Source organism: Xiphophorus hellerii, chromosome 20 (assembly GCF_003331165.1).
Source record: "Xiphophorus hellerii strain 12219 chromosome 20, Xiphophorus_hellerii-4.1, whole genome shotgun sequence".
Taxonomy (NCBI): domain Eukaryota; kingdom Metazoa; phylum Chordata; class Actinopteri; order Cyprinodontiformes; family Poeciliidae; genus Xiphophorus; species Xiphophorus hellerii.
The window spans coordinates 23,381,032-23,393,435 of NC_045691.1; the positions used below are offsets into that span (position 1 = coordinate 23,381,032).

The 12,404-nt window shown below is 36.9% G+C and overlaps 2 protein-coding genes across 6 annotated transcripts in view; both read left to right on the plus strand.

The window, feature by feature from the left end:
- Positions 1–119: 119 nt before the first annotated feature.
- On the plus strand, positions 120–9,519 carry tpra1 (transmembrane protein, adipocyte asscociated 1). Its single transcript, XM_032548938.1, has 11 exons — positions 120–317; positions 2,071–2,245; positions 2,320–2,452; positions 3,343–3,429; positions 4,761–4,833; positions 4,962–5,041; positions 5,129–5,239; positions 5,352–5,412; positions 6,834–6,936; positions 7,180–7,260; positions 7,677–9,519. Exons 2-11 carry the CDS (start codon positions 2,082–2,084, stop codon positions 7,945–7,947), a joined length of 1,164 nt encoding a protein of 387 aa, XP_032404829.1. The 5' UTR covers positions 120–317; positions 2,071–2,081; the 3' UTR covers positions 7,948–9,519.
- A 1,504-nt stretch (positions 9,520–11,023) lies between these two features.
- chchd6b (coiled-coil-helix-coiled-coil-helix domain containing 6b) overlaps positions 11,024–12,404 on the plus strand; it is a 58,112-nt gene continuing 56,731 nt past the window's right edge. For 3 of the 5 annotated variants that reach the window (XM_032550386.1, XM_032550387.1, XM_032550389.1), the window contains exons 1-2: positions 11,028–11,273; positions 12,236–12,332. In XM_032550386.1, coding sequence (XP_032406277.1) covers positions 11,190–11,273; positions 12,236–12,332 — 181 coding nt within the window. In that variant the 5' untranslated portion in view covers positions 11,028–11,189. Of the gene's footprint in view, positions 11,274–12,235; positions 12,333–12,404 lie in introns of all 5 variants that reach the window. The other 2 variants (XM_032550385.1, XM_032550388.1) reach the window with 2 other exon arrangements.

Here is a 12,404-nt window from a genome sequence, read left to right on the forward strand (position 1 = left end):
TAAAAAAAAAAATCCATAGAGCCGTGCATGTTTGTGAGCTGACATTTTGAAATAGAGTGCAGACCCCTCCCGCACAACTCACAGGCGACTGCGCTGACGCTAAAATGATGCCGAGCTACCGTCAACTTGTCAGGTGACCGAACGGGAAATTTGCTCAAGGAAAGTGCTCAGGAGACGCAGCTATGTCTCGGATAAATGATCGATGTCTTGAATGTTTACAGCGGATGCAACATTGGATCTAGCTTATGTTTGAATCAAGATTTCTGACTGCGACATTTTGGAGAGATTACGTGCTTTAGACCGAGTCTTCTGACGGGGTAAGCTGTGACTGTTTACAATTTGGAGCGCTCGTTATGTGTCAGCGTATGAAAACACTGGCTGTAGTTTCACACTTGTTTTCATCCCTACGTTGAGCTGTCGGCTTTTGAGCAGTGTTGGCAAATGTTGAGTAAAAGACGAAAGCACAATTCTCATCTTCGACGTGTTTATCTCAAACCAGGAAAATCATTTATTTCTCCAACAGCGTCTTCCGAAAGCTAGCAGCAAGCTACATGTAGCAGCTGTAGCTGACGCCTGAAATTCCCCTTTAACAGAAACCGCCTTGATAGTCCACATACAGCACTCTGACGCAGGACTGTATGATAATTAGAAGCTCAATTACAACTTAAGTTTATTTGTGTAGCACATTTAAGCAACAAGGTAAAGTGCCACCAACTTAAGACAACTCCAGCCGTGATTGTCTTCCTTTCCAGTCCGACCTCTTTCCTTTAGTATTGTTTTATTATCAGGATATGTGGACTATTGTAACCTGAGTCACTCCCAACTGTCGAGTGGGTGTTAAAGGGATTACTGTAGTATTACTGTAGTTGCTGCTTCAAAATGAACACTGCTCGTGGACGGTGTAAAGACCTGTTACATAATCACCTTTTACTGCAGTTCAGCATAATTCTACAGTAAAAATTGTAGGGAAAAAAAAATCTCTTTGATTTCAGTATATATTCACTGTAGAAAAAAGATCCATGTTAAGGAAATAATTGGAACCCCTAAAAGTTTCATCAAACCAATGCAACAGAACTAATCTGAGTTTCTAGGAATTAGTTATTAGTCCACGACTTGTGTTTTCCTGGGTATAAATGTGAGGTGACACAGGGGTGGTTTCTTAGAAATAGGCTGAAGGAGAACTAATTTCTCCATTATGTGTAACTTAGTTTATGTGTTTAGGCCGGATGGTTGGGAAGGGTAACAAATGGTACTTTTACTGTAACCGTTTGCTTTGAAGAAATTAAGATTGAGTTTATTATTGAAATGATGGTGGTGGGCCACCGTGAATGATGTGAGAGACCACTAATGTATGTGTGAACATTAGAAACATGTCATTGATCAGGAGCTTCGCATCACAGAAGAAGCAAGATGAGAGATCAGACTTTTTTCCAGCAGAAACAATTCATACTGTAGACTGTAAGGCTAACCTTGTCTTTACAAATTTGTAGTAAAGACAAGGCAGAAATCTTGGTTGCTACTCTGAAAACAGTAATGTGTGACACCACAGATATGTGCAAAATAAAGGACTAATCTGTGGTAAAGGACATCATGTCTACGGTTTAATATGGTGGGTGAACTGTGCTGGTTTCTCCTTCACAGCACTTGGGAACCTTATTGGACTGCATGGCATCATAAACCTTTTAAAATACCAGGAAATCTGAGATTGAGATAAATAAATACACACACATTTAAAAGTTGGATTTTTAAAAAACATTTTCTGTGTAAAATTATGCTACTGCAATAAAAATCTTAATTTATGTCAAGGTTTTTTCCACATATTTACTAGGGATACTTAATCTGTTTGCAAGGATTGGTGCTTGTATAGTATATTGACAGTACCTATAGGAATTTGAGATCTTTGGAAAAGTCCTTGTTGACATGAGAGTTTGATCTGAGTGACATTCCCACGTTTAGAAAACAAAAGATTAAAACCATCCTTTTACAAAATCCATGTCTCATTGAGGTACCAGTCGGGAGATCACCGAACTGAGTCACATGTTATGTTCTTTTCTTTTTTTCCTCTTTTAGGAGCTGACAACATGCTAGCCACGGTGACTGCTGTGGTTACATTGGCTCAGTACAATGACACAGTGTCACCTACACCTCTGGAGAACACATCTGTATTCCCAACTGAAGGTCAAGCCAACATCACCAAGCCTCACAAATGTCTACAAGTCCTATATGAAGATATAGGAGACTCCAGGTACCGTATAGGACGGCCGATTAAAAACTCTCGATTGTGTAAGATAGCATCTTACTTTCACATTTCTGCCTTAGGGTGCGCTTCTGGGACATCCTGCTGCTGGTGCCAAATGTGGCCTTTTTCATATTCTTGATGTGGAAGCTTCCTTCGGCGAGGGCAAAAATTCGACTCACTTCCAGCCCTATTTTTGTCACCTTCTACTTGCTGGTAGGTGAACAACATTTCGACTGCGGTATGGTTCATGAAATTTCTGTGACCTTAATGTGATGTCTGTCCTTGTTGTTGGAGATGCATTGATCAAGCTTTACTTTTAATCTCAGTTCCCGGTTTGCATTGAAGTCTGACCTGTTGATTCTAATTTTGACAAGTTCTAGGCTATAACATACAAAAGAGAAAAAAGACATTCTGCAGATGTTTTTATTATTATTATTATTTTTTTTAAATCAAGCAATAAAATTGCTAATTAATCCCTATTTATGTATCCAAACACATGGCTAATATGATTTTGATTAAACTCAGATAATAGTGGAAGAAAATATATGATGCAATTATAGACATCAGATTATAGGCTTTCATATCATTTTTTAGAATTTGACCACTTGGGGAAAATTAGCTGATTTCCATCTCTGGCTGAGTGATTGCTACATTTCTAATTGTTGTCTGATGGCTGTGGTGTGCAGTTTATGACTAAAGTTTAATCTGGTTTTTGTTTGATTTAATCTTTGAATTGGTATTTAGCCTCTTAAGACTATTACAACAATTACAATTCCAGACATTAGTAGCTGTAGAGTCGCTGGTTGATTCTTCTGGTGTCTCCTTTGTCAGCCCTAACCCATAAAAAGTGCCTCTTTCAGCCAAAGTAAGGTTCAAACATATATCTACTGTTATACTATGTTCTTCCTTTGACTGTATTTGTTCTTGATTTGCCTGTCCTTTAACAACCAGTGCCACACTAAGCAGAATATTCCAGCTATGGCAGAAACAATAATAGAAGCACAGACAGCTATGTGTTATCAGCTAAACTTTGGTCTATGTGTGCTCCCGGAAATGGGCTGTGTGTGTGTGTTGTATAATATCGTGTGTACTGTGTTTCTTAGGTCTTTGTTGTCGCAGCAGTTGGAATCACTCGCGCTATTGTTTCCATGACTGTCAGCGCATCCAGTGCAGCCACCATTGTGGACAAAGTAAGAAAAAAAAAAAAAAAAAGCACGAATAGAACTGTATTTTTGAGGGGAAGGGAGTTCGGGGGATTGTGAGCACCACTAAGAATCCCGACCAGCTTTCTTGTTTAAGAAAAACAGAAACCTGTTCATAAAAATTTACTTACTCATAGGTGTAAGTTTATTTCTCTTGCTAGTTATGTATTGTTGGATTCTGGTAGGAATTTAATTTAAATGTACGTTCATTTCATTTTTCAGCTTATTTCCATTGATTCTGATCTAGTTAAGTCTTTTTAAGTATGAGACATCATGACTCCTGATTACACTAAAGCAAATCTAAGTGATCCCTGGTTCATGGATATGATTTATTGGAGTCATGTAATCCAAATTTATTACAATAAATTGTGAATGCATTATCCAAAATTGCTCCATATTGTCAACTAACAGAGTGGGTTCAAAAGTTCTCCAATGCGGGTATGAATTGATGCATGGTCATTGTGAAACTTTGGCAACTGGCTCCAACTCTAATTTCCTTATCCATAGACCTTACATGTTTGGTTTAAGGGTGGAGTTTGTTTGTTACTTTCATAATCAGAAGTTGAAATTTCCAAGGTCCCCCTGGAAAAATAAGTAAATTTTGAATAGCATTTGACACAAACAATGTGCAACATAGTACAGAGTTCTATTTTCAAATGAAATTGTAATCATACACTTGCCCTTAGCTGTGTTTGAAACATTTGGAGATCTTTTTGCTCAAAATTTTGTTTTGGATGTTGTTTTATTTTTGTAAAACCTAACTATTAACCCAATTTAAGCCCTGGAAAAATATTAGTATAATTCCTATTTGTTTTTAAAGATAAACATAACCTTCAGTTTTTGCCGTTTTTGAAACCTATTCAGAGCTGTCTTTGTCATAACAGACTTGTGCTTACCCTAAACAAGTGTGAAAAATGCCCTTTCTGTTTACATTTAGACTTCTAATTTGTTTGAAAGAAGTGAGGAATTTACTAATAAAAAGACTAATAAAAGATTTTATATATATATATATATATAACTGAGATATCCTAAATTAATAACTCAGAGGAGATGGTTTGTGCAGCTGCTTGTATCCGGGCCTTCATGTATGAACGGAAATGCTGGGCTTGCATTCCATACATGCCAGAGAGATTCCTACTGATTTACAGTGCTGGATTGGCTGTTCTCATAACACACTGTCATGGCTGCCACGATTGGGGCCTTTATGACTCCATAGACCCGTGAGGGCACGCCTGTGTTGTGGGTAAAGGAAAACATGTTGGAGGATTTCAGATCTGCTTTTCTGCCGTGGTATCTGACGATGTCTGTTGCTTCTTTAGGTGCTGTGGGAAATCACCCGCTTCTTCCTGCTTGCTATTGAGCTCAGCGTCGTCATCCTGGGACTCGCTTTTGGTCAGTTTGCTCCGTTTGTTTCAGTTCACTTTTTCTGCATTCTCGATACAGTGTTACCTCCTGTTCACTGGAGTGACTGTTATCTCTTATTGTAGTTGTGAGTATAGCTAATGTGTTTTTGTTCTCAGGTCACTTAGAGAGCAAGTCTAGTATAAAGCGTGTGTTGGCCATTACTGCAGTGTTGGCATTGGCGTACTCTATTACACAGGTAATTACAAGTAACAGGCTATCAAATGTTATTGGTAAAAGTCAAGAAAGTAGAAATTAAAATGAGTTAACTAATGTATTATTGTAGGGAACATTAGAGATACTGTATCCAGACAGTCATCTGTCCGCCGAGGACTTTAACATCTACGGTCATGGAGGACGGCACTTCTGGTTAGCCAGTTCCTGTTTCTTCTTCTTGGTGAGTAAATTTTTCTCTTGCATCAACGGCATACCATGAAACATACCAAAGGTTTATGCATAAGCAGACTCATTTTTGACTGGTGATTCTGTCTTTTTTTTTTTTTTTTTAGGTTTACTCTCTGATTGTTGTCCTTCCTAAAACCCCAGTGAGAGAAAGGATATCACTGCCATGTAAGTCTTGGATTTAAACATTTGAAAGGCAAAAAAATTTAAATGCTAATTAAACTATGTCAATTGTTACTGTCAGGGCTGCTTTTTGTAATGTGGAAAAACATAGAAGTTGACAAATCTTTCAGATCTGGAGAAATATGAAAAGACAAAATAGAGTATGAAAAAATATTTATGTTTCTAGACTTTATTCCCTGTCCCACTGCCTGTATGTTTTATCAATATGTCTATTTGTAGTATGTTCCTAAATTGTATTTAGTCTTAAATTAGTGATTTTCTTCACTTATCCTGATCCATTAATATTTAAAAAAAAAAAAATTAATACAAAAACATTGTATTTGTTCTGGGATTTATTTATAATATAAGAAAACTACAAACACCAACATGCATGAAAGCAATCAGCTCTGTCGAAATGAATTAATCCCCAGTCATTTAGCTTTCCCTGCAAACCTACAAAATATCACTGCTGAATCTGGCTTATTCCAGGCTCAGGTAATTAGAAAGAAAATCCTCCTTGTTAGGTTTAAACATCCAGCTTCTTTGTCATGGGTAAGTGAATATTTGCTAAAGCTTGGCTTGAAAACGGGGATTTCACATGTTGGCTAGAACCTGTAATCACAAATTGCTATGAGGTTTACCAAATACTGTAGGCGCTGAAGTTAGCTAACACGGGTGTAAAAACACAAATTTTGACTTGGTTCCAACTAAAACTCAGTTGAAGTTATTGCATAAGAAACTAAACTGATTTAACTTTCAGAATTTATGTAGGTCTTGAATTGAAATCATAAGTGTATTAAAAAGTTATTCAAAAGCTTTAAGTTAAACTTATTGACAGTTGGACACACACTGTATTTAATATCTAACTGAAGTTGAAATGTCTTCCTCAAATGTATGACACAATGGTGTTTTTTTTCCCTTTTCAAAATTTATGTAAAAAAAATCTTAGAAGCCCTGTTTTTAAAAAAAAAAAACGTATGGCATTTTGACAAAACAATCTGAACTGTGAAGTAATTGACCAACTTCTGGGTCTTCTTTCATTAAGGCTAAACTTACAGACTATATCAGCAGCATCTAACTGTCATGAAAAGACAATGTAATTAATGACGGAGGTCTCCTTGAAAGAAGATGAGTTGTATCTTCTAATATTGATTTTAAACAAAAAGTAAAAGCAACAGCTGTCAGTTTAAAGAAACACGTGTGCAAAAGAGGTTGTGTTCGTTTTAGTTTCACTTCATTAAACAAAAAAAGAAAGAAAAAGATCAATTCAACAAATGCCTCTCTAAAAGACCTGGAAAAATGTAATTTTCTTGGGGAAAAAAAAAAGTGAAACAACGCAACTCCACAGACAGATTATTGCTGGATGTACCCCCATTCAAATGACTGTTTTGTTTTTTATGGTCATTTGTTTTCCTTCCTTTGTCCAGCCAAAAGGAGTTTCTACGTGTACGCAGCTATCCTGTCTTTGCTGAACTTTGTTCAGGGTTTGGGCAGCGCTCTGCTGTGTGCTGGGATTATAGAAGGACTTTGGTTAGTATTTTCTCCTTTGCTGCATGTGAATATATCGTCACTGTTCTTGTGATGTGAAACATTATTTAAGTTGCATTTGTCTTGTATTTTGTTTGAACTTGCTCATAAATGACTTTAATTGACTGGATTGATACTATTTGTGTCGCCAGTAAGAGCAAAATGTTGGTTTTGCTTTAGATTGTAATCTCATTATTCTGTGTAGCTTTTACTAAAACTGCTCACTGTTTGTCTTTTTTGAACCAGCTGCGTGGATGTCACCACCTTCCTGTATTTTTCTGCCTTTGCTCCGCTCATTTATATCACATTCCTCAAAGGATTCTTTGGGTATGTAATTATATGCAAATTACGTGGAACCATGTACAATTTCACAACTTGATTCTCAAAACAAAAGACTGTAAAATGTACTTAAATCTTATGGCTTAGGAGGTTGTCAGCTAAAGTCACATATATTAGAGATAAATTGAGAAAGTGGCTGTAATTGGAGAAATTTCACTGTGATCTGAACGTTGTTTTCGAGCTGAAAACAATGTTGTTGTGATATCTTCTTAAATCCTAAGGACATACAATAGTTGACTAAAATCGAAATCAGCTGGTTAAAGCTTCACAAGAAATATCGGAGAAAATTCTGATGGGTTCAGCTAACTATCATTGTGTTGACTTTTTAAAAAAATGTGATTTTAAAACACTCATTCTCTTTCTATGTGACAAAGCTTTTTTTTTTTTTGCCACTGTTTTCGCAGCTCGGAGCCAAAGATCCTGTTCTCCTACAAATCACAGGTGGATGAACCGGATGAAAGCGACGTCCACCTTCCTCCAACCATCGCCGCGACCCTCGGCCGCAAGGACTTCACCGACCAGGGCCTCTACTACTCTTCCACCCAGATCGATGGGGCCGGCCCCGGCAGCTCTCGTGTGGTCGGAGCGTACCTGGATGACGTCGCGTCGGGACCCTATGGGTCAAACAGCATCAACAGCATCGAAGCCGACCGTTGGAGACCTGTCAATGTGTGAAAGGATTCATGGCCACACAGCTGAAGTATGGTGTGGATGAAAAGAGTTTGGCAGGACGGAGATCAGAGAAGTGTTGCTGAGCCAGTTGCCTGGACAACAAGAAACTATGCTCTTGGCCTTTCTTTGATGCCAGAATAGTTGAAACAAATGGACACTTAAACAGAGACTGTTGCTCCACGCCGAGGTTGCCCTCTCTATTGATTCTGCTCCACGGGCCCTTCGATGTTAGTGCTTATCAACTTGTCTCAGCACATTTATTCTAACTCCAGCACTAAATATCAACTCTTCTGTTCTTATTTATGCAGTTTGAAGCCAGTTTTAGATGCCTGATTTTGCTAAATCTAACGTGTGATTTAGTAATGCGACACTTGTACGTTCTTGCCGAAAGGTTTGAGACCCAGCATATGAAGGAGTTAATGTGCTGTTTTATACTGTTAAGAGTTGTAGCTGAGATAGTCAGTCGTTGTGTTTTTCAGCACAAGCATTTAGTTGTGGGTTGGTCATCCAATATATTTGCTTTCTTAAGTAAAAAAAAAAACAATAAACCACACAGCGAACTCCTAAACACAAGCGTTAAAAGCGTCTGCGACACAGTAACAGTCCTGAAAAGAAATTGTATTTCCCTGAGAATCTTTGTATACTTTGATTGTGTTCATACTTTATAATTTCTGCCTTTGCTTTATATTTTTTATACAAGGAAAAAAAACCATTCCTGCCTCTTCATAGACACCTGTGGGCTTTGTAGATGCCGTAAGAAAATCATTATGTGTGACCTAAATAGCAAGCCTGCTTCTGCTCGTTCACAAACCTTCTTATGTGTTCTTCCTTTCTTTTTCTTTGCAGAACTTGTAGTATTGTGTCTTTGAACAAGAGGCTGCTGGTGCAGTTTATTTGGTGTGTTAATTCAGGACCAGCTGTTGTGAGACCAGAAACAATATTGCTCATTCTTAATGTATTTAAGATGGTGTTAAAAAAGTCTTGTGATATAATTAGAGCTTTTGATTTCCAGTGAGCAAAGAGAAATCATAATGCAGGGAATCTGAGGAACTTTCCTCTTTTCCTTTTTAAGGAAAAAAAAGTAGTTCAGTTCCTTGCCCATTTATTTAAAAGAAAGTCTTATACCTTTTTGTATGTATTCAAATTGCATTATATACATACCAGCTGTGGAATATAATTGAAAATTTCCCCCAAAAGTGCAGTGTTTCCTATGGATGACTTGCATATTTAACTTTTTAGTTTCATTTGGTTGTGATTTGTATCCAGAAAGTATTAGGTTATTTAAAAAAAAAAAAAGAAAAACTACATAAAGTAACAACACAGTACAGAAAGTATGTTTTCGAAAGTATTTGTATTTGAAATACATGATGTGCAACTACAATTGCTGCTGAATGACGTTGACAAGCTTGGGAGAAAAGTAATTTTTTTCTTTCTTGACTTTAAACGGTGCATTATCAAGAAACAATATTCTTTTTAGACACCAAATCGTTCATAGTGAAGTTTTGCAGGTGGTGCTTTAATTACAGTGTGTTGGCCATTCCATGTGCTGCAAAATAAACTCTGGACTTTTTCTTCTATTGTGTTCATTTTTGCATTCAAGTCTTCTAAAGAATGAAAATCTGTGAAAAAGTGTTTTCTCCATTCTGGTAACTGAACCTCTATACACACATGCTTAAAAAACTACCCAGTGGTGTATTTTTTGTTTGTTTGTTACACAAACACTGTTTGTACACTGATAGTGAAAACCAGAGAAATTAAGTATAGATATCCTCTGCTGCATTTAACAAAATTATTTGAGTAAGTATACTGAAGGGGAAATAAATTCTGCTTTATATACATCTTTGGACTTATGACATAATCTGCCTGCAATTTGAGCTGATCAGGACTTTGGTCAACATGGTGACTGAGTGAATTTTGACAGATTCCAGCATTTTTTTTTATTTTTATTTTTTAGATCTACTTGTCTAAGCCAAAAATTGACTCTGAAAACTCCAATCTATGTGGGATATTTCCATAGATGGCAAAGCTGAAGCAAATGATTGGGAGGGCAGTGATCATTGTCAGAACTTCATATGTTATTAATCTATTTACATTCATTAAGGTTGTCCATGCTTCTGACTGATTTTCATTCATATTTGCCACTGCATAAATGAGCAAATGCAATTCTCTACTTGTGATTTTAAATAGTTAGATGATTTATCTGTACACTCGCACTACTTTAGCTTATCTAAAATACTTTTCTCTTTCTGATAACTGGAACAACACTGCAGGGTCAGACATGTAAAGTTGATGGTACTGCAGGTACAAGCATCATGGTCTGGACTGTAGAAGTTTTTAATTTAAAATTTTTTTTTGGCAGAAGTAGCGGGTGTTGCAGTAGTTCTGTACAAGGAGAAAAATGTTTGGACTTGAAAATTGTTTTAATAGAATACTTAGATCACACAATATGGATTCTATGTTGACTTGAAATCTCAAAGATCATTCAGTCTGTCATTGCCTTCTTCTATTGAGGGCTTAAAGTTTCACTATAAATAATTGGTAAATATTGGTATGTGTAGCAATTTAAATGACAATCAGAAAATAATATAGTTGTAATATATCAGTAAAATTTAAAACAGCTAAATGTTTCAATAGGTAGTTAAATATTTGAATGTTATAATCAAGAATAAAGCTTCAGTTCTTATGCGTTAATGTCACAGTTATTTCAGTATTTATTTATTTCTACTACAGTTCATCATGAAATATTTTAAAGTCACTATGCGTCAAACAAACTTCATTGTCTGATTGCTTAAATTGTGTAGCTGCTCGAATGCAGACCTGTCAGCTACCAGAGTTATCCTTGCACTATGACTTTGACAAGCTGGGTTAGACAAATAAAGAAAATACCAAAAAAAAAAATCACCATGGTGTTTTATTTTATAAAACCAAACGTTATCTTAAGTATGTCTGACTAGCTTTAAATAATGTAAGCTTTAAAAGTCGTCAACCTACAACTCCCATTATGCTTTGCAGCACTTCTTAAGCTACTCCCACTCCATTGGATGCGAATTATTTCCTGTAACCAATGAGCTTTGAGGATACTGGAACGCCCGAAATGACCTTTATTAGAGTATTTTGACAAGTAGTTGCTGTGGCGCCGACTCCGACTATCGTGTCATTAATGTCTACCTGCTGTTACAACTGTTGATAAGCGAGGGTGTAATATTTAATTTTATCCCGTGAAGACGGACAGCTGTCCACTCAGGATGGGAGGAAATGGGAGCAAAGCGAGGAATGTATCTTTCAGGCTGGACGAACACGAGAAGGTCACAGTAGTTGAAGGAGTGAAGGTATTTAATTAGCTGGTTTTATAGCCAGTCGACTTTAAGTAATTAGACATGCCAATGGATGCTAATATTATTGTGGAGGTATTGAGGCTGAGGTTGGTCCTTGCTATGAAAGTCATGACGTTTCCTAAATGAACTAGGGTTATACTATCTTTTCGTGTATATAACGCACGTTTAACTTTTATACTGAATTAAAATCAGATATGTCCGTAGCTAGTAACATGAACGTTTATAGCCGGTGTTAAGTGTTAGCCTGTATGCTATATCAGCTAAGTTAACTGTTAGGGGGCGAAATAACTCTGCCATGACTGCCAATAAACACAGGGGGGAAACTAACCGCAATCTTGCTTCTTTTATGAGGGAAGGTAGCAACCAGGTGTCGCTATTTAAATGTACTTGATTATTTAGCACAACACTAAGGCAGAATGATATTAGCAATGTCTCTAGCGAAGCATTTGCAACCCATAATTCTGTAAAGTGTTTACTATCAGAAAGTGTGACCCTCCCCCCTGTGTATAGGCAGAAGTATTGACATTCAATTATCTGGAGAATACAAGTGGTTTTCAACACAATACAATGGTGAAAACACATCAGCTCATTATGGAGACAATTTCTCCTGCCCAGCAGTTTTGATCAGCAAATGGGACAACCTTTTTAAAAGCAGGAGACTTGCACTGTAGTGAACGGTATCATGCAGATGTGTGTAAAGCGACAAACAGTAATTTTGTGTTTACGATTGTAAAATTAAAAATAAAATGGGATTTAAAAAAAAAAAAGAAGAGTAAATTTCACTGCCGTTCCCAGGTCCCCAAAAGAAAAAGATAACATATTTTGTCTACATAAATGACTAGTGGGATAATTGTCAAGGAGCAAGATTATTAACTGGTCTACTGTTTGTCTTGACGAGACAATAATAACATTTGTCATAACGAAGTTCATGTTCTTATATTATCTCTCTGGTCCAGCTTTCTGAGAATGTCCTTCGGCGGATGAGGGAATCTCCTGGTTCGGAAAGAGCTTGGTCTTTGCCACCTGCTCCAGACATGCAAAGGACATCACCAAGTATGTCCTAACTGTGACATTTCTTGTATCACACATTTTTTATGCAGTCGTTATTCAGAAGATTACCTGGGA